Below are 27,676 nucleotides of genomic sequence, written 5' to 3'. Positions count from 1 at the left end.
GTATTTAATTCAACAATGAAGGACTGGGAATCAATATCTTACCCTTATGGTTTTATGGTACTTAGGTCTTGTCTGGTTAGAAAAATGGGCTTGGAATGAGATAAGGAGATTATATTGTAACATGTGGGAGGCAAAGCCTAAGACTCTTTGACAAAAGTTTACTGTATAATACTGGCTTATATTTGCAGAACGGTCTATTACAAGGCTACGTTTCACTTGCAGAAGACATGAATGATTCACCTCAATACTCCTTTAGTGGACTAAGGGGGTGCTGGAACTGAGGATCTGGATAATGGTGCAAAGTACTTAGACAGTATGAGCACTTAGATAGGAGGAAGACAGTGCTATATTGCAGAGTAAGACAAATTCAGCTTATCACACCCTGTTATATGTTTATGAAGAAGTGTAAGACAGGAGTTTGAGGTCTCAAACAGAAGTGATAAAAAGATGGGAATACTAATTATTCTACTTTTATCATTGTGATACTGAATAGGTGTACCTTATATATTTCTTTTTCATTGAAAGGAGAAAGGTTATTTTTTTCTGAATTAAAAAGGAATGGAGTGGCAGTAAGTTGTTTGCTGTAGATTTCCATTCCCTGTTTCTACTATGATCACCTTTATATTTCTTTTTCTAAAAGCAAAACTTTTCTAGTTTGTATTTGTTCACCATTTCTACTCTTGACAGCTGAGAACATTTGTGCTTTTATCTGATAGTAAGAGAAAATAGATTTTCTTTATCACTTTTTTTTTCCAATGAAAGCATTTCCGTAAAATTTTAATTTGAATTGCTTCTGACTTCAGCACTGGCTGTCAATTTATGTTGTTGGTAAACTCCATGGCTCTTTTATATTATACTAGAAGTGGTACTTGACTTTGAAACCTCAAAGACCTACCTCTCTAGTAACATACCTCATTTAGCAGAGCCAAACTTACCAAACATAGCCACCAACTGGGGCCAATTATTCAGACATCTGAGCCTATGGAGGACATTCTTATTTGAACCACCATGCTACGAAAAGAGAAATTTTCAAACTTTGATATGGGTGTGAACTCATCTTAAGTTGAACAACTTTTCTTAATGCTTTCCAGACTGAATGTAACCTAGGAATTTGCCGTTATTAACCAACTTTGTAGTTCCATCTCTCCATATTTCATGCTAAAGAGCCTTATCTTTTTTTTTTAATTCCCATGTGTATGTGCTATGCCTGAATGTACATGCTTGAAGTTGCCATTGTGTATCTTTGAAGCTCTCCAGTATTTTTGTTTGTTTTATTGAGTCAGAGTCTTACCAATTTCTCAGAGTCGATCTACATAGAATGCCCAGAGATCACCTGTCTATTCCTGCTGTGTGATGTGATTTCAGGTGACCTCAGCCTGTGGCATTTCTGTGACTTCTGGGGATCTGATCGCCAGTCCTTTTGCATAGCAAGTACTTTCGCCACTAATTTACATCTCTTCACCCACCATTCTATCTCTCCTCTCTCTCTCTCTCTCTCTCTCTCTCTCTCTCTCTCTCTCTCTCTCTCTCTCTCTGAGACAGGATCTCTTATAGTAGGCAGGATGGCTTCAACTCACTTTGAAGCCAAGTATGGCCTTGACCTAAACCTACATGACTTGAGTACTGGTGTGCAGCACCACACCTGATAATTGTGCAGTTCTGGGGACCAAATCCAAGGCTTTGTTAGTACTAGGCACTCTGAACTGAGCTTTATCACCAGTCCCCAAAAGAGATTAGATCTTTCGTTTTCTGTTATAACTAGTGGCCTCATGGGGAGATGATGTAAGTAAATTTATTTCTATAGTCATGAATTTTCTGTGAGCCCTATATTGGCTAGCCGTGCATCTTCAAACTGATATGTATAAAAGAAATGATGTGTTGCTCTTCTCTTTGAAATCCAGTATACTAAAAATTATGATGGTATACAAAATTCAGATTCTAAGAAAGATACTAACATTGCAGACACCGAACGCTTAGACTGTACTTTCCATGAGCAATTTTGGTTTTGGTAACCAGATTTCACTGCAGCAGCATATTCCTGCTGGGGCTTTGTGTACCCCAGGTTAGAGGAAGAGGTGGGGAGGCTGATGGTAAATGCCTGCAGGCTGGAAGGAAGCCTGCAAGCATGTCCTAAGTGTTTAGCTTGTCTGCTACCAAGAACTGTTGAAAGAAATTGCACAGTTCAAAATTTATTCTTTGCCTTTACTAAACAAAAGCAATTTTTTTTTCCAGGACAGTGATGGGGACAAGAGTGATGACAATTTAGTTGTGGATGTATCTAATGAGGTAACCATGCATTTCATCAAGGTTTCTTTCAAATAGTAAAGAGAAAAATCCATTTGTAAGTGAATGAAGCTGAGTCACAGTGTCTCTGTCTTATGTGTTCACATATCAAGAATTTAATGGCTATTTGGGAATGGGGTAGTCATAAGGTAACTGAAACCATAATTTCCCTTTTAAAACATGAGGTTTGGAGACATAGCTCAGTTGAAGAGTGTTTGTCTACCATTGGCCCAGACAGACCTACCTGGGTGTGATGCCCAGCACTGCCAGAAAGAAAAACTGTTTCCCAATTCATTTTGAATTTCTGTGTTGGATATCTGGCTAGACACCGCACCTGGATATTGGGAGAAATGTGATTGTTTTTCTTGTGGTATGGTCCTATGTTTATAAATACCATGTTGCTCATTTAGTGAGTATGATACGTCTCAATTCTAAAAGATTTTCAGTATTACCCTTTAATTGAGAATATGGAAAAGGATGTCCATTCTGAATATGTCAACTTCTTATTGTGTGTTGAGGACCCTTCTTCTCCACATGCCAGTCCCACACACTCACCCCGAGAAAACGGCATTGACAAAAACCGCCTGCTAAAGAAAGATGCTTCAGGCAGCCCGGCATCCACAGCCTCCTCTGGAAGTTCCTCTTCCCTGAAATCCAAAGAAGTGAGCCTGGTAGGTAGGAGCTGGTCTTCCCCTGGGTGACACTGCCATCTTTGTGGAACTTGGAACTCTGATGTGTGTAAATTGTTAATTTTTCTGCTTAAAAGTTGAAGTATTGAGAAGAAGCCTTTCTGTCCTAGTCGGTATCGTCATTTGTCTATTGGGCCATGGCGAGAGTGGCTGTGCTGTGCAGGCTTCTCTTTGTGTCATTTTCTTCCTTAGAAACTTAACAGTTAGCAGAGAATAACTGTCTTAAGACAGTGGTTCTCAACCTGTGGGTCTTTACCCCTTTGGGGGTTCAAATGACCCTTTCACAGGGGTCACTTACCAGATATCCTGCATATTAGATATTTATATTACGGTTCCTAACGGTAGCAAAGTTATAGTTAGGAAGTAACAATGAAACTTAATTTTACGGTTGGAGGGTCATCATCGTTTGAGTAACTGTAGTAAAAAGTCACAGCATTAGAAGGATTGAGAACCATGGGCTTAAGCTATCTTGATTTTGTTAAGCAGCGGTTTATTAGAAAACAGCCATTGTGCCAGGGAATGTCACATCAGAATTGGTATGGAGGCTTGGGATATGCTATTGTAGCGAATGCATCATAGCCCATTCATGTGGTCCTTTATTAAACTGAAGAACTTCATATAACTGAGGATGGTGGAACATGTCTGCAGTACTAGTGCTTGAGAGAATACAACAGGAAGGCGAGCTCTTGAGGTAGAAGTCGAGTCTGTGCTACATTATGAAACTACCTCGAAGTTAATTCTCATGGTGGCTTCAGCGTTATCCCTTTATCCAAGTAGAGTAAAGTCAAACCTGAACGACTTGTTGAAAACATTCTATCATATCCTAGGCCAGACCTGGGGTATTTGGTGCACGCTCTTTTTCTACACCCTGCTAGTTCTTGAGTTGTGTTGTAGGGACCCAAGGAATCTTGAGAGATAAGAGAAGATATCCTTTTTATATCCTGTTACTGTCTCAAGATATAAAGATCTCTGGCAGGTGATATGTCTCCTATCTGCACTAGTGAAGCCTCATTAACTCATGGGTGGCTACATGTCTCTCCAAAGGAGAATTCTTCCTAGGGCTTTGTGGGACAGGTGCTTCTAGAACTTAATTTGGAAATGCTGCTTTGACTTTGAAATAATTGACAGTTTCACTGTCCACCACCATCAATCTGAATCCCCAAAAGATGAAGTTAAGAAAAGGGCTCCACTTCAGATTTGGAAGCCAGATATGCCCTTCCAAGTTACTTGGAAAGAATCTGCATGGTCGTCATTCTAACATGGCATAGAGCCAAAGTTCACAAGCTTGATGGAAAATTCTTTTCAAAATAAAATTTGTGGAGGAAGAAGTGTGATCATGCTCTGTGTCTCCTGCTCAAGTTTTAATCTGGCAGGAAGAGGAAAGGTCAACATTTCTCTCTCACAAGTTAATGCTGTCAACATTGTGTGGATTTATGAAAATTGGCTGGGGAGTAACTAGAAGGTGCCCAGTGTCCCAGCTGCTGTTGTGATAAATAGTGTAATATGGCTTGGATTAAAAATAATACTCATTTAATTTGTTTAATGATACCAGCATGAAAAAGCCAACACGCCTGTTCTAAAATCCAGCACACCAACGCCTCGGAGTGATATGCCAACCCCGGGCACCAGTGCTACTCCAGGCCTCCGTCCAGGTCTCGGCAAGCCTCCAGCTATGGAGCCCCTTGTCAACCAAGCAGGTCAGCACCCCTTCTCCTGTTGTGCTTTGTTTCTTCCATCCCCAGCTTTGTGTGGTGTTTGCTGATCCTGTGACAGTTTGCCCCTGAATGTGAAGCACTTAGAGCTGTCCTCCTCCAGTCTCTGAAAAGGCCTGGTAATAAACACATTTGTCCGGGGTTTCAGCAGCTGCACCAATTAGTCTCCAACTATTTACATTCAGCTTTTCTTTTAATTCAAAGTAAATCAAGTCCTAGGGATTACTGTAAAGTTTGTGGTAATTATTTCAAACATAATCTTATAAAATCTGCCGTTACGTGTCTGATGTTGCTAATACTAACAAAAATGGCCGGCTGATTTTATAGCCAAAGTAAGTATACGTTTTGCTGCTTATAGTTGCCTAGTATTTGTTTGTTTGTTTCACTTCAAGGGATCAGTGGTACGTTGCTGGAAGTTGGGAGGGCTTTGCTGAGACTCTAGCCCATGAGGTCACTCATAACTTTGAATTTGTTCTTCCTCACTGGACAAGTTAAAAAGTAACAGCCCAAGTCCAGGGAGAAATAGCACTCGAATGTCCCTCCTAAAGCCCTGCTCTGGTTTGCATAAATCCAGGATTTGGTTTTCATTTGGAATTGGTACCAGGGAGTGGAAAGTTCGGACTGAAGGAGAAATCTTGGATTTTATCCAGAAAATCTTCTTCTGAGATTAAGTCAGGTAAACATGGAGTATCTGTTCCTTGGCTTGCCCTTCATGAATTGGGTGCAAAGATGTTGATTAATCCTCCTGGCTTCCTGGTGCAGCTGCTTTGCCAATGAGGAAATGTGGGGGTTTTGCTTTCTGTCCTTGGAGAAGAACTCAGCTCTGGGAAGGAATGGACCTGGTATATATATTGGGGCTGATGATCTCCATCCCCCTCACCACAATAACTAAGACTGGATTCACTGATCAGGTTTGACCTGATGGTCAGTCATATCACACATGCCATGTTTTCTTGCAGCAGCTGGCCTGAGGACACCCCTGGCAGTGCCTGGTCCATACCCTGCCCCCTTTGGCATGGTGCCCCATGCAGGCATGAATGGAGAGCTGACCAGCCCTGGAGCTGCCTATGCAGGTCTACACAGCATGTCTCCACAGATGAGTGCTGCAGCTGCTGCAGCCGCTGCAGCAGTGGTTGCCTATGGGCGCTCCCCAATGGTACGTCATATGCTTGGGCATGCCCCAGGGAATGGGCAGCTCAAAGGGTGCAGGGCCCAAAGTGTGGGGCTGGGGTAGTAGGCTTCTGGGTATGCAGACTGCGATGATGGGCATACTTGGGTCTAGAATGCATGCCCTGACTGCCCTGAGAAGGATACAGCCAGCCCTATGCTTGGGAACAAACAGTAAAGATGATTCCCGCTGTTCAAGCCTTCCTCTTGTCAGCCTTGGTCTGTGTGCTGGCTCATTAACTTAGGGCGAATGCCCTTTGTTTCATTGTGTTTGTGGATATAAAAGGCAGTGTTTAGAGGTTCTTGGATGATTTCAGGATAGATAAGGCTTTCTCTCACCAAAGTAAAAATTTTAATCTGAACGTATTGACATGATTTTAGTGCTTTTTTTTTTTGAGGTGTTTTTCTTTTTCTATGTCTTAAAAAAAAATGGAGAAGCCTTGCTTTTTTCTTTCCATGCCTATATGTTCTTTTTAAGTGAATACACTGGTTTATGTACAAGAAGTTATTTGTGTATGACATGGACAGATTTTAAAACCATAGATACAGGCTTTCCATGCTGCCCTGTCACTCAAATGGCTCAGTGTTTTACCTAAAAGATAAAAAACTATGTTTGAAGGGTAAAATTGTACCAGGAAAGGGAGTGAAATAAATCTCACAGAAAATCTTCCCTGTAAGCCATTTGAAATATATCATGGACAGCATTTTTTTTCTTCATCTCCTTAACTAGATTGCTCCTTGTAATCTAGTGTGATAAGTAGCTGGTTGTTTTTCTGGTGTACACACAGAGGTGGTATGTGAATCTGTAAATACTGACCTTGATGAGTAAGTGCCCGCAGCAGTCTTGGTTAACACAGCAAAGGCTAGGGAGTTGGGGTGGTGCTCTTAGAACTTGAGGATAGTAGCCTGTTTGCTGTGCAACATTCCAAGGTGCTCTGAACTGCTCCAAGGAAGAAAGTAACAAAATAGCCCACGATGTTAGTGCTAGGCTGGCCAGTATCCTACCACACTTTATTGGTGAGGTAGGACATCCAATATCTATGGAAAATGTTTATCCTAGGAAACTGGTATCCAGAATGTGTAAATCCTCCTCCATATCACAAAAAGGAGAAGTCTGTTTTGTGGTGTTTAGAGGTGGTTAAGTTGCCACATTGCGCCTTTTCATTTCAGAAATACTAAGCCATAGTTACAGTGCCCGCTTATATTGCGTGGTAAAAGATTTTTTTTTTTTTTTTTTTTGAGACAGGGTTTCCTCTGTAGCTTTGGGGCCTGTCCTGGAACTAGCTCTTATAGACCAGGTTGACCTCGAATTACAGAGATCCACCTGCCTCTGCCTCTCGAGTACTAGGATTAAAGGCGTGTACTACCGACTGGCTTGGTAAATGAATTTCTTGTATAAACTCAATGTCCACACAGTATCTACCTTGCATAAGCTGAGTCTGCCACGCTTTTATTTCTAGGTTGGTTTTGATCCTCCTCCCCACATGAGAGTACCTTCCATTCCCCCAAACCTGGCAGGAATACCTGGGGGTAAACCGTAAGTACATTTTTTTCCTTGGTTTTGGTTTGTTTCAGAGGTGGTAGTGTCAGTAATCTGGAATATTCACAGGGGAAGATAGGCTTGGACGTTTCCAAGGAGACTTCTGAGGAGTGTTAACACTTTTCTATAAATAGACAACTTGTAGGTGTCATGCCTCTGGCTTCTCCCTGTGTGTGAGCTCTGAGCTCATGCATTTAGTTATTTTTGAGGAGAAACTATCAAATATGAAGACAGGTAGGAAGAAAGAGCTGGAGGTGTTAGGCGCTCCTGCCTGACCCTTCTGCAGGAAACTGCTGCTCTGGTGTGTGCTTGGAAGGCAGTTGCCACATTTTCACAGCTGCTCTGCACAGCACAGCAATCAGGAATCCTCGAAGCCTTAGAGGGTTGTACTGTCGTCTCTTTGCCTAGGATAGTGTAACCTTTTCCTTAATTTGGTAGAAATAAGTTACTACTTGGTCCGTCCTATAGGTGGGGCTCCCATGTCCCAGTTTGGATAGGTGCTTTACTTTGCCATGTGACACTTCTCAACAGCAAAATTTCCTTGTGGAGAAACAAGGGACTTAAAAGGCACCCAGAATGTGGAAACGCCCCGTTGTTTATTCTGACTCACCAAACAAACAAAACTCGCTCCCTTTCAATGTTAGTTATTAGAAGCATAATTTCAAGTAATCTCTAATTTTTTTATTTTATACAAAGCAGAATTGAAATGTGAAGGCCAGTCTCTCTCTCTGTCTCTGTGTGTGTGCACGCGTGTGTGTGTGTCTGTGTGTGTGTGTGTAGGGTATGGGCTGGAGACATTATGAAATGCTGACTTTCCAAATAAGATGTTCTGAGGGCTATGCCTCTCAGGCCTCCACTTAGTCTTTATCCCACCTCTTGCCCTTAGAGCTTGCCTTTACCTTTGATCTGTGCATGATGGGGTAATAAGGAGGACAAGTAGCTGTCTGGTAGGAAAAGTTACAATCTGTAATACTAGTATAGAGGGCTAGTGATCTGGGACTGCCTAATGTAGAACTTAATTTCTTAAAATTATGTATGCATATGTTTGTGTGCACATGATTACAGGTGGCCTGTGCACCTAAGCATGCATATATGCATGGATTGCAGCAAAAAGATAGGATTTAGCAGTTCCAAATATTATAGTCTAATTGGAACTGCTAAATCCTTCCTTGCCTTGTGAGTACCTTGTATTTTTTTTTATGTTCAAAGGTGCGCTAATACCAGGCATAGTGGTACATGCTATAGCCCCAGCACTCAGGAGGCAGAGTCTGGCAGATTAACTTTGAAGAAAGCCTGGTCTATCTAATACAGTCCTTCCGCAGCTACCACAACGCAATAATAAAAAACAAAACAAAACTGTAATTCATAATTTTAATGCGCACAGAAACAAAGGGCATAATAGCAGATTTTTAAGACTTAAGGTGTCCATTTGTATCTGGATCTGAGCTATCATGACTGTCATTATGTAAGGAATACAGGATTAATAAAAGGATCCCCATTGCTAGGTTCTGGCTATATAGTCTTATTGCTAATCTTAATCCATTAGTTTACATGAGAGAATGTGTTATCTGTTATTACTTAACCATTCTTGCTTCAGTGCTTCTTAGAGATTTATGGTGACAGATTTAGCCAAAGAATGGTATTTCTAAAACAGGATAAAATTAGTCTGGGGAAAAGACAACAAAATCTAAGTACTATTTGTTATAAGAGTCCATGAAATGACTGTCAGCTGTGTAAAGCTTTTAGTGACTGTGCTCATTTGTGAGCGATAGTGGCAAATGTTTACAGACCACACGAGTAGAGCTGATCTGAGGCACTTAAAAGAAATAAAGACAAATCAACATGGCTTGGGTAGGGTGAACAAAGTAGAAAGGTTACGCAAATAAGTCTGAGAAAGAGCAGCTGAGGGAGTAGTTCGTAGGTCTGCTAGAGGAGGGATCCATGGCCTGACAATGTGCTGTGTGCGCAGACAAAGGACTCCAGAAAGTGGTCTCTCCCTGTGTTACCTATCTTGAGGGCCTGAGGATGTGACTCTTAAAAGAAAGCTACCAACCACAACTGCACTGTGGTAAGTTATACAGAGGCAGAGCTGTAGATGACAGGCAGGCATGCACGTATGCATGAATGCATGTGAGCACAACTGAGATGAGACACAGACGTGAAGCTAAGGCATTTGTGAGAAGGAATAGGTCACCTAGCATCCAGGGATCAGGACAGTCGGATCATGTGTAGAACAGGAGGTAAGGGACTCGTGCACATAGATGTTCAGAGACTGACCTCCATGTTTAACCGGACTGGAGAGACATTCACATCTGTGGTACAGATCTGTATCAAGTTGATTATGCTAGCCTCTCCATACATCAGCACGCCTCTGAAGAGATACGTCAAGGACAGGAAGCTTGGGAATGTGAACCTCTTCAGGTCCTTGAGCTGCAGTTTAACTCTCAGCCTTGTCATTCATACCCCCAGAGGCCAGACTGCTGCTGATCTGTCATCTTCGTGATGTTCACAGGCTCTAGTGTAACATGCAGCCTTTTACCCACTACTTTAGTCTTTTCGGTTAGGGTGCAGTTTGAGGTCCCCACGTCTGCTCAAGTTTCCAGACACTGTCACTTCATTACTATGCACCTCAAACAGTTTTCATTGGGACCTACTGCCTGGTTAGTAGGAACCCAGATAGGAGCTTACAACCCAGGAAGTGTGTGATGGGGCCGAGGCATTTGTCCTCTCCCTGAGGTCTTAGGGCAGTGATTCTCAACCTTCCTAATCCTGCGACCCTTTAATACAGTTCTTCATGTTGTGGTGACCCCCAACCATAAATTTATTTTTGTTGCTACTTCATAACTGTAATTTTGTGACTGACTGTTATAACTGTCTTAAGAGCTAAACTAACAGAATACCACATAAATTGTATTAAGTTTTATATAATCCTGAGATTCCTCAAAAGAAAGTTACACAGAAGTATCAAGGCAGAGAACTCATATACCTTACACAGAAGGGAATGTTGGTAAGAGAGAGAGTTTAGATTCAAGGCAGGCAGTTGTAGTGGGCTGTGAGGTATTGGGAAATGAATGGAAAAAGGGGTTATTTTGATCGATTTCAGCATTGATTCCTAGACTTCGGTGATAACTTGCAAGGTGGGAAGATTTAGGACTTGATTTTATGGGAGATGATACAAAGAGTCCCTCACACTAATATTGCAAAGAAGCATTATTTAGATGGTATCCAAGTTTGCTTTCCATTGCTGTGGTAAAGACTACAACAACAAAAAGCTTGGGAGGAAAGAGGAAATGGCTTATTACTTGACTTACTCTACCAGCATATCACTGAGGAGAATCAGGGTAGGAACCTGGAGAGGGAACGGAAAGAGAAATCATGGAGGGATGCTGCTATTACCGCCTCAGGTGCATGGTCAGCTGTCTTTCCTAACACCTCCCAGGACCACATTTAAACTGGGCATTGCTTAGGCTGGGCAGTGGTGGGATGCTTACCCAAACCATAGCTCTGCTGAAGTGTTTTCTCCCATCAAATACCCTCTCAGGTGCCATGCTCAGAGTCTTTGCAGATGTGTTCTCATAGGCATTCCTGTTCCGATAACCCTTTGTTAGATCTGTGACATATACCTTGACGTTGGATTATTCTCATGTGTGTAAGTCCTGTTTCTATTGTCCTCTTCCTAGTAGAATTAAAGTTCCTGAAATTTCCTTGTCCCTTGAGCAGAAATATGTAGTAAACATACTGCATTTAATAAGTCTACGTGAGCCTATGATGTTGTAAGATTCCCTTGATCCATCCTTTTTGAAGGGAGATGAATGGTTTTTCCATTTCACTGTTAGAGTTGGTTTATAAGAGGAAATTCTAACTTTGTTTAGTTGGTTTGTAAAAGAAGATCCTAAATATTTCTAAATGCTTAGAACAGGATGTAATTGGTAAGTCAGTTTAATGTGAATCTGTTCCTAGTTTTAGGAGATCTGTGAGGATCAGTTTAAAAGTACAGCTTGTTTTTTCTTGTAGCACTTCTCCCTATGAGTAAATCCATGCTCCCCACCCCAATGCTAGTACCTTTAGGTAATCATAGCTCATACTAATGGTATTTTGCCTTTAGATTATAGGGTAGTTAGGTTCTTTCACCATTTGTTTGAAGGCCAGGCTCATAATTGTGAAGTCTTCTGCCCACTCGGTTAGTATTCCAATTGGGCTTTTAAATTTCTTTTTGGATGTAGTGCCTAAAGGGAAAAGAAAATCTTGCCATTGGAGAGAAAATACGTCTCAGGAAGAAACTGTATTTTATAGTAGCTTCTAGCCAGGAGGGGTTTCAGTGCCAGCAGCTTCCATTCCGTCTCTCTCTACCTTCTTTGATGACTTAGCTTGTTTGATGGCTAGTTTTATTTTTGTTTTGTTTTGTTTTTGTTTTTTAGTGGATTTGAAAACCTAGTTTTCAAACTTAGTATGATTGTGTTCGGGTTCTTCAGAGAAAGAGAACTAATATATGATATGGAGGGAGGAAGGGAACTTATTAGGAAGAATGACGATGAAAACTGAGAGATCCGGTAGCCTATCAGAAAGCCTAAGAAAGCTGACTGAACAATTGTGAGTTTGAAGCCAGGGAACGGGAGGAATGAGGAGGGGTAGCAGTTTTAGTCCAAGCTTGTTGACCTGTGAACTAGGGATGGATGACGTGACAGCCTAAGCAGAGAGTGAATTAACCTTTTCTCAACTTCTTTTGTCCTATTTTGGTCCCTCAGTGGGCTGGATAATGCCCTCGCTGTGTTGCCTGGCTGCATTGGTGAGGGTAATTCGTTTTATTCTGTCTACCAATGAGATACTAATCTCAAAAGCACCTCCCAGACACAGCTAGAACATTACACCATCTGGGCACTTCCTAGCTTGGGCAGATTGACACATAACCTTGACCATCACAGTGATATTTGGCTTCTGAAGTCTGTTGCCTGCTAAAATCAGTGTGTGTTCGGTGTTTTGCTTTTGCTGTGTGAGTTTTAGTTTAGCGTGTTTTTAGTTCCTGTGTCTTGCTTTCTCCAGTTATCTTGAAGCAGAGCTTCTTTTTGATTGTAGTTAAGATTATTCCTCCCTCTTTATCTTATCAGAAATGACTTTGAATTTATGAGGTAGAAATATATGTTGTGTATTTCTTGTTCACATTTTTCTCTCCATATTTATCCAAATGAGTTCAAACCTTATATTCACACAAAAACATGCATACAAATGTTTATAGCAAATTTTTTCATAATTGCCGAAATATAGAGAGCAAACCAGATACCCTTGTACATGGAAATGTATAAATAAACTGTGGTTCATTCGGAGAGTGGAATGCTATTCATCAATGAAGAAGAAAGAAACTACTAAGCCACAAAAAGACATGGTGTAACTTTAGATGCAGTGTTCTTAAGTGAAAGAAGTCAATCTGACTACACACCATATCACTTCAATAACACAACATTCTGGAAAGGCAAAAATGATAAAGAATAAAAAGAGCAGTGCTTGTCAGGGATTTAGATAGGGAAAGAAAGTCAAGAAAGGATGGGTGCGTTTGAGACCAGTGAAATTATTCCATGTGGTAGCTGTATGACCCCACACATTTCTCAAGAATCATTTAATGCACAGTGCCAACAGTGAACCACATTATAAACCACGGACTTTAGTTAATTATAATAATGGTTGACAATAACATAGTTGGTCATAGCAGTATATTGATACTGGCTTGTCGGTCATGATGATAGCATGAACTATTAAAAAAGGAAACAGAGGTGCATGGGTTCCTTAACACCTGCTTGAGTTTTCTATAGATTAAAACTGTCTTTAAAAGTCTAATTAATTTATATAAACATTAAAAAAGAGGTATATATAAATCCCACTGTGGTTTGAATGTGGGCTAGCCTGCATGGACTCATGACTTGAGTAAGCATTTGTTCCCAAGATGGTGGTGCTATGTGAGGAGGTTGTAGTGGGAAATGGGCCTGGTTTGCAGAAGTGGGTTTGGGGGTGAACCTTAAAGATTATAGGCACCTTTGGTTTCCACCTAAATAACATTTTGGCTTCCTGATTTGCCAGCATATGGATAATTCTCACAGCATGCTCCTGTCCCCATGGACCAGGCAGCTCTACCCATTTAGCCGTTTCTGTGAGCAACAATAAAATCTCTCCTTAGTAAGTTGTGTCTGCTAGTATTTTGCCATGTTGACAAAAAAGGGAACTACTATAGACTTTAAATAGTTGTGGAAATAAATTACATTGGCAGGAGACTGTCCTATAAGTAGATACATTATAGACTTAGGACTTAGTTTATCCCCTTAAATTCTTAGATTAGTAAGACTGAAGTTTTTTTGCACTCCTGTGCTACTGCCTCCACCTCAAACCTCATTAACTGTATTAGTTTCAGGCCATGAGTATTCTTCCAAAAATCATAAATTACATAATTCTTATTTGTTTTAGGAGCCAATTACTCCAGCCTTCAGTGTTTGGACCTAGCTTGCTGTGTTTGAACTGTACTGGCCCTGGGGATCCATGTCTAGTGTAGTGCCACCATCCTGATGGGTCTCACATTCTCCTGAAAGACGCTGCTTGATTACTAAAGTAAAATTAAGGACTACGTTTGTACTGAGCCTATCTGGATTAGACACCTGGCTCTGTCTCGTAGCTGGGTACTTTCTCTTGTTCCCATTTTCTTCTGCCCCTAAGTTCTAAGGGCCGTTGAAATAACACACAGACCCCTGTGCTTTCAAGCAATTTTTTAGAATTAGACTATGCTTACGTTGTATTGTTTTGTTTGTTTATCTGCTCTGTGGATCAGGAAACAGATACATCATAGGATGCAGACTAACTGGTGAGTTAGACCATACACACTTGGTGCAAGTCAGGTCCATTTAACAGAAAAGTCTGGGATCTCAACCTGGTCATGGACTTAATATGGTGGGTGAGTTGGTTAGGAGACCTTCTATCTACCTTTTCTTGAAAAATCAAAGGCATCAATTGTGCAGGTGTAATGCAGGTGCAGAGCAGTGCATGTGTCGTGTGTACCCCTCAATTGCCTTTCACTGCCGATACCTACCTCTTAGAACACTGCTCAGACTGAGGAGCAATGTGAATCCTTCTCTCCAAATCTCTGCTTGTCACTTCAGTCATGAGGGGAACCAATTCCTAACCTATGCATTTTGCCTATCACTAAGTTTGTATAAACATAGGTCATTCTTTTGTCTGACCTCATCTGGAGTTGAGGTCTAAATATACTCACAGTATAGTCATCACTTATCTACAGTTTCAGGTCAAGTGCAGTCTCAAATTATTAGCAGTATAAACAAACAGGTTTTATTCATGCATTTAGAGAGGGAATATGTGTAAGTGTGTATGTTTTGGTGTATGACACTTAGAAATTAGATTCTGGCATTCTGAGTAGTAAGTAGATTTGCTTCATTTCACATGGGAAATCAGTTGCTCTCTTGTCCCTTGGTTCTGTTCCATATACAGTGAATGTATACACAGTGGGTCACAATCTTGCTACACTACCCAACCTAAGCTCAAATTCAGGGTTCCCTCACGTCTGCCCCCTGAGTGGTGCCATCCCACTCAAGGTCATCTGTTGTGGTTTGTGCATTGTGGTGTTGTTTGTGTCCTTAGTAATAGTGGGCTCAGAGTGTAAGGGTGGTGCTCATAATTTGATTAGAATGTGTGATACTTGTTATTTCATTATTACTGTCTTATTCTTAATGATTTTTAAGTTAAAATTCACCATAGATTTTGTTTTGGGAAGCTATAGTGTGGTGGGTTTTGTTTTGTTTTGTTTGTTTGTTTGTTTTTAAGGCATTCATCTGGGGCCCAGAAATGTATCCCCGTGGGATAAGGAACCACAGTTGTGTTCCCTGTTTGCAAATTCTCCACCCTAATTGGTGTTGTTATGCCTCATTCCTCACCCATAGAGAAGATAAGTCTCCTTTGGGGTCTCTAACATTGTCAGAATATGGGTTGTGGAAAGTTTCTGTTATTTTTGTGGGTGAATGATTCCAGCCATCTCTGTTTCCTTCTTGTTTTTTTCCATATGGATCCCTTTAGGAGAGCTCATTGCCTGTGTGTTCTGGTTGTTCGTTTGCCCAGGCTCTAGCTCATTGGGCTGCCCTGCTTACTCTCAGGTCCCTAGGACTGATGTATTAGCGTCCGTATGGGCTTCCCATGGGGCAGATGGGTGCTCATAGCTCTCATTGCACTGTGAATCCATTTTAAATGGCCACAGTATGATGCTTACTGGCTCCCGTGCTGTAAGAACACATCTGGGAAATGGGTCACCCAAAGACTAGCAGACCATTTCCTATCTTTACTTGGTACAGATACTTTATTAATCTTTAACATTTAAGTCTGTAATTAGCAGGAATCTAATTGGAGATAAAATAGCCTCCCCCTGAAAATCTGAAATTGCTGAAAGAGCACCTGATGAAATTTTTTCTCACCTGTAGGTTTTCATCTTGATTGACGGCATAAAGAGAATTCAGCCTCTGCCTGTGCTCTGCCATTGCTCTTCTAGTCAGAAATTCAGATGGGCAGCTTCTCCCTACATCGCAACCACCATTCTTTAAAAATAGTGAAATCTAATTATGTCGTTTATGGCAGTGTTTCTTCTGCACCAATTGAATACTCATTTGTCTCTTTAGGACCATGGCCATGGGTCATGGTACGTGGTATTTGAGGTCACTGTGTTAATAAGGCAACTCTATATAGTAGATCTAGATGCACTTTGAATCACCTGGAAAGAGAGTCTTAATAAGGAATTATCTAGATATAGTTGTCCTGTAGGCATGTCTGTGGGAGATTATCTTGATTATTAATTGATATATGAATCCCATTATGAGCAGCTCTATTCCTTAGGAAGGATGTCCTCAATAATATTAAGAGGCAAAAGCCCATGTGTTTATTCTCTATGCTCTTGCCTGGACATGATGCTTTAAGATCCTCCTTGACTTTCCCATAGTAGTGGCTGTAACATGGAATTGCAAGCCAGGTGCACCTTCTCCCCTTAGGTGATTGTTGTCAGCATACTTTATCCAACAGAAATGAAATAGAACTGTTACATCACTTACTACTGGATTTTGCCCTGCCAGTTATCTTCTAGGACAGGAGTTATATACTCAAACCTCTGTGTTTTGGTAGGTTTGACTCCAAGAGCAGCAAAGTACTATTTGATTGAAGCTGCAGATATCCCATAAGAAGTAGTGTGGTTCTTTATTCAGATAACTGTAATATGCATATATATTTATGTATTAAGAATACAGAGGGTTTTGCTGGGTTGAAAAAAAACACGGATTTTGAGGATTGAAGAAACAAGGGCTAAGGCATGTGGTGTGAATATATATGTGTGTGTGTATGTATGTATGTATGTATGTATATATTCTCCCAGAAAGTTCTGCATGGCTCCCATTCTGTGGCTCTGTAATTCAAACTAAATTAAACTATCTGGTGGCACACACCTGCTACCCTAGCTAATTGGGAAGGTTTGACAGGAAGATGACAAATTCAAGGCCATCCTGGATGACTTAGTAGGACTCTGCCTCAAAATAAACGTTTTTAAAAGGAGCTAGAGAAACAGTTCAGCAGTAGAGAGCTTGCCCAGCATGTATAAGGCTTTGGATTCAATCCTCTATTATGCAAGGGGAAAGAAGAAAAACTAAAATATCAGAGCAACCATTATTCTTTGCCTATCACGGTGGGAGTCCTTATAAAACAGCATTGTTAACAGCTTGGGAGAACAGCTGCTTTCCATTGACCACTGGAGCCAGTTTTCTGGGAGATAGTGGACATGTAAGATCTTTCCTTTGGCTGAAAGGGGGAGGAAACTTTCAAAGTCTTCATTTATTTGATACTCTGCCTCTGTGGAGGGGAATGGTAGCCTGTTTTTTTTTTTTATTTCCATGCTGATAAATGTTCATTTTGAGTGCAGTCTCATAGAGACTTGATGTTGAGTATAAGTTTTCAGTTTTGTTTTGCACAAATTGAGTTATTAGAAAAATAAAAGTCTGAGAACTGTGTTAGTATTAATGATGTTTATATGTGTTAAAATGTCAAGGACAGGATCCAGAAAGGACACATTTTTACAGATGTAGGCTACAGGAATAGAACAATCTGGCAGGCTTTGTTTATGCTCAGTGACTTAAACTCCTACATCTTGTGCTGTCCGAGATAGGAGGGAAACAGTACTTTTCAGCCTGAGAAGGGAGTGGAAACATTGTGTGCCTGCCGTTCTCTAAAGTACCTTTGCTGTGTGTTTTGTGATGCCCATTGTGGGCTGCCTCTTGGGGGTCAAGTAATAATATATTGGAAGAAAATAAAAACATGTTGAATTTTGTTGCCAGAGATAAAATTGCATGGCTAGTACCTGGCTCATCTGTGCTTACTTGGGAAGTGAACAGCAGACAAATAGCATGGACTTCTCATGAAAGTCAGCAACCGAGGGCAGCATCTTCTACCTCCTTCCGCAGTTACTTCCCATCTTCAAAGTCACCTTGTAGTCTGAAGGGCTTCCTGAGTTCAGCCAGCTTGTTTAGTTAGGCCCTGGGAAGACAGGCATCTCTTCTAAGGCCTTGCACATCCCAGCAAGGGCCCAGCCCTGAGCTGCCCCCAGTTTGCTTCACTTTTGAAATCTTGAAAACTTTAATTTTTAGAAGTGTTTTTTAAATTTTAAAAAGTTCTCAGATGTTCCCCTTTCCTGCTCTTCTTTCAAGTAAAGGATTGGGTTGACCATGCTCTCAACAAGTTCTGTCTGCCTCTCATTGTCCAGCATGTGGTGCCCTGACTAAAGGGAGGCTTGGAAGATGCTCATTTAGCTGGGTGTCTTGCCTCAGGATAAAACTGGGACCGGTGGTTCTTGGGTAAATATGAGAAATTGCTGGCAGGAAATCTCTGTCATCTGATATAAGAATCACTTTTTTTTTCCCCCTTCTTTGGTTATACAAAAGGAGTTTGAGTCAAAAACTTAAAGTAGTATGTTTTTTTTTTCGTTTTAAAAAGCTCTTTTTGGTTTTTGAAAATTATGTTTATGTATAATTAATTATACCACACATATGTGGTATTCGTAGAGGCTAAAAGGGTGTTGGAACCCCTAGAACTAGAGTGACTGATGTTTCTGAGACATCATGTAGGTGCTGGGAATAGAACTGCAAGAGAAGTCAGTACTCTTAACCACTGAGTGTTCTTCCAGCCCCAAAAGCTGTTGTTTATTTTTACTTTAGTGTTAAGGTATTATTTACTTTGTGATTAGAGTTCTTAAAGACTTTATCTTAAGTATTTTAAATTATACTAAGAAATCATATATAAGGTATGTGGAAGGCCAAAGCACTTTAGACACACATTTTTATAGCAAGATTTGAGAGAATGCTTTGTAAAATTTTTAAGAACTATTTTTATGTATTAAAATATTTAAAACAGAGTTTTCTGTTTTAGAACATTATAGAAATAGTAGCTTGAATATAGACTTTAAATGTTTTCCAGTAGGAAATCCTTCAATATATTTTAATTTCAGAAGGAGAAGCCTTGACAAGGAAGTTCCCACCTTTTCCCATCTCCAGGCTATGGCTCCCTTTGTGATAAGTCTGTCTTTTTTTCTTTCATGCAGAGCTTACTCCTTCCATGTTACTGCTGATGGCCAGATGCAGCCTGTCCCATTTCCCCCTGATGCCCTCATTGGACCTGGGATCCCCCGACATGCTCGGCAGATCAATACCCTCAACCATGGGGAGGTGGTGTGCGCAGTGACCATCAGCAACCCCACAAGGCACGTGTACACAGGTGGCAAGGGCTGCGTTAAGGTCTGGGACATCAGCCACCCTGGCAACAAGAGCCCCGTCTCTCAGCTGGATTGTCTGGTGAGCGAGCATGAGGGGCCTGAGCTTCACTTCTATTAGGAGGGAATAGAATCCCCTCTGTTTTCTGTTGGCTGCTCAAGCCCCTCCCCCTCCCCCAAATTGGGCAGGTTTCCATTACTGCTACTATGTGGGTTAAGTCCTAGTGTTGATGAGTTTGTTTTTGGAGATGTTTTGTGGTGGTTTGGAGCTCACTCTTGAGACATGCTTTCTAAAATGGTGTCCCATACAATAGAAAAGACAGTACTTTTGGACTTTGATCCCTGCAATCTGCTTACCTTTAAATTTCTTTGTAAATTCCAGATAAATACCAAACCTTCAACATTTGCTAATATGGCAGGAAAACCCTTCAAAACAGGTTTGGTATTGTTGAAGAGGTGGGGGAGATGATTTTGCCTTCCTTCCATAGCTTCCGTAAGACAGGAACAGAAACTATTGTCTCTCAAAGCACCCAGCCACTCCATTGAGAGTTTAAAGACATCCATTTTCCTTAAGATTGTTAGACCTGTACAGTCTTCAGCAGACTGTGGACTCGGCTGTACTGCCTGCATATCTACAAGATGTTAGTCTCAAATGAGAAGGGCAGATTCTTTTAGAGATCTGCATGTGTCTGTCTGTCTATCTCTTTCTCCCACCCCAGTATTAGCCATGGTAATATTGAGACAGTCAATACACTAAATTCTTAGATAAGTAGTCAGTGCTCATTGGACAATGTCAGGAAAAATGAAAACAAAAACGTATTTGGTGCATCTGCACTATCTAACAGTAAATGTTGGCGAGAAGACCTGTTCCACACAAGGAAGTACACTCACACCTACGTTACATCGGTATGCTTTTGGGTCTGTCTGTGCAGTTGGAAATCAGGAACGAACACGGTTGAGCTGCCCTGTGAGTTTGTTTACTCTTTGGAAGAAAACCATGGCAGTTGGACCCTCATCTTTCCTGTAAAATAGAATGTCCATGAAACGTCTCTTTTGAAGTTTAAAAACCAGAATAGCATTTAGGAATATACAGTATTATCAGTTGACAATGTTCTACAGTGATTACATTCTTTTATTTCACAGAATAGAGATAACTACATCCGTTCCTGTAAATTGCTACCTGATGGCTGTACTCTCATAGTAGGAGGGGAAGCCAGTACTTTGTCCATCTGGGACTTGGCAGCTCCAACTCCTCGCATAAAGGCAGAGCTGACATCCTCAGCCCCTGCCTGCTATGCCCTGGCCATCAGCCCTGACTCCAAGGTCTGCTTCTCTTGCTGCAGTGATGGCAACATCGCAGTGTGGGACCTGCACAACCAGACCCTGGTGAGGTGAGTACAGGGTCCTTCCTAGGGGAAGCCTCAAATAAGAGGCTGCTTTTGTTGAGTGTGGATACAAAGGTGAACTGTGGCCAGCTGTGGGTGAGGAATACAGTCTTTCCATATGCCAGAGTGTCATCAACACATCACGTTCCCATTCTTTGGTCCACATTGAGATGAAAGATCTTGCTTTGTCAAGGAACAATATTATGTGGAATAAATGACAACACAAGGGCCTCTAATGTAGATGTTTTGAACTTTGCCAGAGTCTTGTTTGTGCGAACGGAAATCTACTGACACAAGACAACAAAAGAACATTAAAAATGAGCTTCCATGAATTGAAAGCACAAAATGGCTTTAAAGTATCTATATTTCTGTAGCTAACTAAGAGGGCCATTGCTCTTGGGAACACATGGGCTTCTGCTAGACTTCTAGAGCCTCCCTCTTCCCTCAGCAGCTAATCTGGCTCCATTTAGTGCTCAAACCAGAGGTGTTCCAAAAAACTATGTTTAAGAGTAAGCACTTAAGTCAAGTGTAGTGGTAAAGGCCAATTACCCCAGCCTTCGGGAAATGGAAACAGGAGGATTTTAAATCACATCTGTCTGTATTGCTAACCTCTACTTTATAGATGAGGAACCCAGGCACAGAAGTTGCTTTGCATTGGCCCTGTAGTCAGATCTGGCATTCTGTATGCTGGCTGCCTGGAGAAGCACCAATCATATATATATATATATATGGGGTGGGGGCAGGTGTGTTTTGTATGTCTTTTAATTTGGACTGACCATGTGTGTCCGATGGCTGCTCTATGACACAGCATATTCTCAACAGTCAACAATTTGGCAGTCACAGTAGAGTATGCAAGGAGGGGGAGGCTGGAGCAGCACCCATCTAGTGCTGGTAGTCCTTAGGGAGAGATGTTTGGCGTAAAGAACTAATAATTAACTCAGCTGAAGAGGTGGTAAGAAGTCAGGATGAAGGAAAAAGGTTGTGACAGTTGTTTGAAGAAAAGAAAGGTACCACAAGGACTCCTTCAGCCTGTGGTGATCATAGAGAGGCCTGTTAGTGCTGTTGAGGTTCACTTTCTGGGCAACCGCAGGAGTACTGGGCATGTGTGGGGCGAGGGGACTAGTTGGGACAGGACCTGAACTAGAGATTGAATTTGTGAGAGAACGATTTCTGGCTCATATCTTGGCTGAGAATTCGGGGCAGCAGTGGTGATTTTCTTCCTTCCCTTACACTTTTAAATTCTAAGCTTGGCGCTCTGTGGCAATAAGGTATGGGGGGCCTAGAGAAAGAAAGGACCTTCTTGGCATTGAAATTCCTAAGCAGTTCTATGCTGGGTCTTTCCTGGTTCTGAAGGTGGGTCCTGACCTCTCTGATCTGCCCTGGCCAGTGCATGCTCAGCATGTAGAGTCACGTTTGTGAGAGTCACTGCATGTACCCTCCCCATCTGCCCACCCCAGACCCTTCTGTGCTCATGTTGCTCTCTCCACTGCCAGCCTGTCTTATTGCCTCATGCCCTTTCAGGGGTCAAAAATCCCTGCCATCCAGTTGATTTGAATGCTCTTTGGACGTTGCATGAGTGTCCCCTATAAAGAAAGCTTTGCATTGGGGGTGGGATCTGGCAAGTGTCTGTTGTCCTCAGTCCTTTTCTTTGTCTCTACCTAGCACCTCTGAGGTCAAGAGGCCTGCTTGACCCTTGGTCTCTGGAAGTCCACATTTCCTAATGCAAGGCCCTTTCTGATTCAGAATGGCAAGGTTGAGTACACAGGAGAGCTCACACTGTGCTAGCAGAAAGGGCACTGCTGGTCAGTTCTCTTCTGAACGTGTGTTCTTGGAATAAGCCTTTTCCTTTCTGTGGGTTCAAACCTCGGCCACTGACGGACAGGTTTTTATTCCTTAAGGAAATGATTTGGGTTTTGTTTGTCTATCTTTATTGCCTTTTAGTACTTAAACTCTTTTCCAGACCTTGGAAGAGTTTCACTGGGCCTATTTATCAGAGGTGGCCCTAGTAGCATACTTTCCTTCTGGCAGCAGCCTGCAGTGCCATTCCATTTCTTTAGGCCTTGGATCTTGAAAAAAGAAACAGAACCTGCAGGGGCTGTTTCCTGTGCTCCTCGGGGGGAGGTTAGTTTGATATTGCACACCAGCAGACACTGAGATGACACACAGTGAGTCCAAAACCAACAACACAACAGTGTTTACTTTGAGCTCTGGCAGGAAATCATTATTCAGTCTGGTTTGTTTTATCAGGCAATTCCAGGGCCACACAGACGGAGCCAGCTGTATTGACATTTCTAATGATGGCACCAAGCTCTGGACAGGCGGTTTGGATAACACTGTGAGGTCTTGGGACCTGAGAGAAGGGCGGCAGCTACAGCAGCATGACTTCACATCACAGGTGAGTGCTTGGCTCCAGCCTGCTGTGAAGTCAGAGGGCTTGTATGGGTCATTCTCCCGCTCCAGCATCAGGGCAGCCAGATAAACAGATCTACATTAAAGTTAAAGTGACATGCTTAAAACCATAGAATACAGCACCCCCTTCATCTGCCCCTGCCGAAGGAGGGAACAGTTACAAAACATTAAGATGCCTTATGTACACATAGTTTTGGTAAAAGGAGTTTATGCAGTAGAGAATATACATGTTTCCTTCAGCAGGATATAGTTTGTTGTGTTTATATTCTCATTATCAAATGCAGAATGAGTGTGGAATGAATATTGATTTGTTTCAAGGAATCTTAAGATCATATGGATACCCATCTCATTTCTTAACCTTGAAAACAATCACGGCAAAGTCCCAGCATTAAGGGGGCAAATGGACATTGGGTCCCATCCCTAACTAAAATGCTATTTGTAATTTTGATATTCATTAGCAAAGGAAAATCAGTGTTCTCCAGTGGAGCATCGCCGGGTAGATCTCCCAAACTCTGGGCAGACCCCATACCTCAGACTCCGGGTTTTGTAGGGGTATGCTTTTTGTTTTGTTTGGGCATTTTTGTCTTATTGGTGTTTTCGTGTTTGTGTATGTGTGTTTAAGAGAATGTAAAAGTGGGTAGGGAGGTTGGGTGGGTAAGGAGGTGGAAAGCATCTTTGTGGAGATGGTGGAGGGGAAAATGATCAGAATACATAGTGTAAAAATGGTTTTAAATAGAAAAAAATATGAACAACTAGATCTTTGCTTGGGGTATTTTGTTTTGTTTTAAGATAGGTTCTGATTCTGTAGACTATCTTCAGACTAGCTTCAAATGCAAGGCAGTCCTACGGAGTACTAGACTTGAAGATGTCTGTTATTACTAACTGGAGTTTTAAAGCAATATAAAGACATAGTAACTTTTGGGAAGTAATAAGATGTCATGTGTCTGGATCTAGACTTCCTGGTCTAAGGCAGTGCTTGTGCTTTTCTGGTGCCTTCATCATGGTTAGAGTTGTTCTTTTGTTACTACTCAGTGTTTATTTGCTTGCTTGTTTACTAGTAATAAAATAAAACATAGGGTAAAAATCTCATTTCTGTTGCTTTGATAACATACCATGACAAAAGCAGCTTAAAGGAAAAGGGTTTATGTCAGATGACTATTCCAGATTATAGGCAGCCTTCGTCATAAGTTCCAGTGCCAGGAGCTTGAGATAGCTGGTCACCTGGCATCCATAGTCAAGGAGCAGAGAGGAAGAAAGTATTGCACACACGCTAGCACAATCTTTATGTCCAAAATACAGTCCAAGGCTCAGCCTATGAAGTGGTGACTTATGTTTGGGGTCTTTCTACTTAAATAATGCAAAAACTAAGAAATCCTTCACAGGCATACCTATAGGACAACCCAGTTCAACAGTTGCTCACTAAATACTGATTTTTGGTGACTACCAGTATTTTATTTTTATATTTCCTGATCTACTTTTCTGTAGAATACTCAGGATATTATTTTTGGTCACCATTTTTATACTTTTGAAAATGTTTAATGGCCATAAATGTCAAATGTATGTAAGCCTGTAACAAGTACAGAGTTAGGTGTGTGCATTACCTCTCCTAAGCAGTTGTCAGCAGCTGGCCAGTCTGTTACTGGATTTCAGATTCTAGACATCACCTTTTCTTGCACAAGTGTGTCAGTTAGTGTATCTTTATGATAACTTTTAATGCCATTCTCCAGGATAATTTCTTACTTCACAGCATGGATGAAACTATTCAGTCTTCGGCTTGTTCAGTAGAGGGTCCTAGGTTTTGCTGCATCTCATGCCTCTTCCAGACTGGAGCTGGCTAATTAAACCTCGATTTTGCCATCCCTTGCTGCCTTTTCACTTTCTTAATTTATTGAGTAAAGTCCTCAGTGATCTCATCCTACTTATAACAGATCTTCTCCTTGGGATACTGCCCAACTGGGGAGTGGCTTGCTGTGGGGATGGAAAGCAGCAACGTGGAAGTTCTGCACGTGAACAAGCCTGACAAGTACCAGCTGCACCTCCATGAGAGCTGCGTGTTGTCCCTAAAATTTGCTTATTGTGGTGAGTTTAGCTGCAAGGCTGTCAGTGGCCTGAATGGAAAATACTTCTTAAAAGCATGGTTAGAGATGGTATCTAAGGGGGAAAATGTTCCTTTCCGTGCAGCTGGATGCAGTAATTCTAATTTATAATTCTGTTGACCCTCAGAGGCGAGCAATGTCTGTCTCAGCCTGCTTTGTTAATTTGAGAAAAGTCAGCAGGCACTGAAATAAGCTTTGAGCACAACTTGTTTTGTGGTAGGGGTGAGGGTAATTGTGCTGACTATACTGAGGATACAGGGGCAGATGTATGGTTAGCTGCACCCAGACTCTTCCTCTGAATGAGAACAGAAAGGAAAGTCTATGAGGAGACTGTCTTTGTGCTTCAAATGGTCATATATTTGTTCATCAGCGGTGAGGATAGATGGATGAATGTGTAACTAACCCAAATTGGACATTCTATAGGTATCTGATATGACAAACATTTCACATAAGTTCAGTATTTAATTCTTTTTGCTCTTAATATTTCCATAAGACTGAAAATGGCTGTGATTCTGAATAAAGAATTAAATGACTCATTGTACTAGCACACACACACACGTGCTCACACACACATGTGCTCACACACACAACAAGTTCAGGTGGGTGTAGAAGCCTGTGGTCTTCATCATTTATCCTAAAGCCTCTCATCACTTGATTTTGAGGAAGGCTTTTCACTAAACTTTGAGCTTGCTAGATGGCCAGCAAGTGCGCAAGGCTTACCTGTTCTATGCCCTTCCCCAACTTATCTCTGGGAGTTGGATTTCAAGTACACAAGGCTACATGCCAGAAATCTGAACTCGTGGACAAGCTTGCAGATATTTAGCCATCTCCTCAGCCCTTTGACAACTTTTTGGTTACAAACAGGATCACACCAAGGAACTTACTTGGATTTTATAGACCAACCCTTTGGACATTGTACTTCACATGTTAAAAATGTTCTCTTTTGAGCCAGGCGTGGTAGTCCACAACGTTAATCCCAGCACGTAGGAGGCAGAGGCAGGTGAATCTCTGTGAGTTCAAGACCAGCCTGGTTTACAAAGAGGTCTAGGGCAGCCAGGGCTGTTACACAGAAACTGTGTCTCAGAAAAAGCAAAAACAAAAAAACAAAACAAAACTCTTTTGGGCCAACTAGATCATTCCATGGGTAAAAACACTTATTATTCAAGCTTCGTGACCTGAGTTCAGTCTTTGAAATCCATGTTAAAAAGCTAGATGAGCTAGGGAACATCTATAATCCCAAACTGCTACAGTGAGCTGAGAGTGAGCTGAAACAGGAGAATGGAAGCCAGAAGCTAATAAGGCAGCAATAGAAACAGTAATAGAGACCCTGCCTCAGAAAGGGGGAAAGAGAGCCAAGTCCACAGCTGTCCTCTTCACCTTCACACATGCCTTCTGACCTGTTTGTGCATGCGTGCACACACACACACACACACACACACTAAAAACAGTGCTCTATTACAATTAATTCCAACAGGGGAAATTTTAATATTGCCTGAGTTATATGTTCCTTTGCTAATCCTAGGCAAGTGGTTTGTGAGTACTGGAAAAGACAACCTCCTCAATGCCTGGCGGACACCGTACGGAGCCAGCATATTCCAGGTACAGAAGTGTGCTACCTTGTGTCCTTTGAAACAACTAATGAGGTTACCTTAAAATGGAACACATTAAATATCCTCTGCCTGTTGTTTTTTCTTACAGTCCAAAGAATCCTCATCAGTGCTTAGCTGTGACATCTCTGTGGATGATAAATACATAGTCACTGGCTCAGGGGACAAAAAGGCTACCGTGTATGAAGTCATCTACTGAAAACACTATGGCTTCATATTTACAGTTGAATTGGGCCAAATGTTTGAAATTTGTAGAAATAGAAAAGTTATAATTAAAAAGAACAAACAAACAAACAAAAACATTCGAAGAAATCTGTTTCCAAACGCTGACACAGAACTGCTTTGAGTCTACAAAGAAAAGGCAACAAGTCTATGAATAGACAGTCACCTGTCTACCTTTGGACACCACAACCATACAGAGGCCACAAATGTGGGCTAGAGGAGCAAGCTGCTGCCTGTCAATCACACCTTGCCCAACTGTGAGCTTACTTTTCTGTTCCTTGCAGTTTACTTCACATTGAGTCCTCTGTAGAGCAGTGGTGTCTCCAACGAACTTGTTTCTTGATTTTGCATCTTGTGATTTTTTTTTTTTGTATTTTTGTTGGTTCAACATTTGTATAAATTGTAAATATATTTGGTTTATTACAGTAAAGCCTTTAGTACCAGTAAGTGGTCTTCCTCCTTGGTTGTTTTTAATCAACACTTTGGATTTGGGTTTTGAGAGTAAAGTCCATGCACACATAGGTAAGTTCTCCGTGCTCCTGTCTTTGCACACACATATCTGACATGGACGTCCGCGGTGTTGGGACTGATCCTGTCAAGTCCTTGTGGATCACCAGAGACTAAGGATCAGAACTGGAACTATCAGTGAATGACAGCTTTAATAGAAGAAATTGAAATTACTTTGATACTCATTCTTTGAGACTTATGATTAAAACTCACAAACTATTATCATGATTTTTATTTTGTTTTTAGCGTGGGGTCTTACTTCATATCACAGGCTCATTTT

At 41.4% G+C, this 27,676-nt stretch overlaps 1 protein-coding gene across 14 annotated transcripts in view; it reads left to right on the top strand.

The window, feature by feature from the left end:
- Positions 1-27,336, top strand: part of LOC142833372 (transducin-like enhancer protein 1) — a 91,608-nt gene extending 64,272 nt beyond the window's left edge. For 6 of the 14 annotated variants that reach the window (XM_075944671.1, XM_075944668.1, XM_075944669.1 and 3 more), the window contains 12 exons: positions 2,233-2,286; positions 2,802-2,954; positions 4,525-4,669; positions 5,259-5,360; positions 5,644-5,840; positions 7,312-7,388; positions 19,003-19,252; positions 20,314-20,561; positions 22,803-22,950; positions 24,893-25,043; positions 26,583-26,659; positions 26,759-27,336. In XM_075944671.1, the coding sequence (XP_075800786.1) occupies positions 2,233-2,286; positions 2,802-2,954; positions 4,525-4,669; positions 5,259-5,360; positions 5,644-5,840; positions 7,312-7,388; positions 19,003-19,252; positions 20,314-20,561; positions 22,803-22,950; positions 24,893-25,043; positions 26,583-26,659; positions 26,759-26,866 (1,710 nt within the window). In that variant the 3' untranslated portion in view covers positions 26,867-27,336. The remainder of the gene's footprint in view (positions 1-2,232; positions 2,287-2,801; positions 2,955-4,524; positions 4,670-5,258; positions 5,361-5,643; positions 5,841-7,311; positions 7,389-19,002; positions 19,253-20,313; positions 20,562-22,802; positions 22,951-24,892; positions 25,044-26,582; positions 26,660-26,758) is intronic. The other 8 variants (XM_075944672.1, XM_075944670.1, XM_075944666.1 and 5 more) reach the window with 2 other exon arrangements.
- Positions 27,337-27,676: the final 340 nt, after the last annotated feature.

This window comes from Microtus pennsylvanicus, chromosome 13, assembly GCF_037038515.1.
Source record: "Microtus pennsylvanicus isolate mMicPen1 chromosome 13, mMicPen1.hap1, whole genome shotgun sequence".
In the NCBI taxonomy this organism is placed as follows: domain Eukaryota; kingdom Metazoa; phylum Chordata; class Mammalia; order Rodentia; family Cricetidae; genus Microtus; species Microtus pennsylvanicus.
This window is presented reverse-complemented; position numbering and strand designations above follow the sequence as displayed.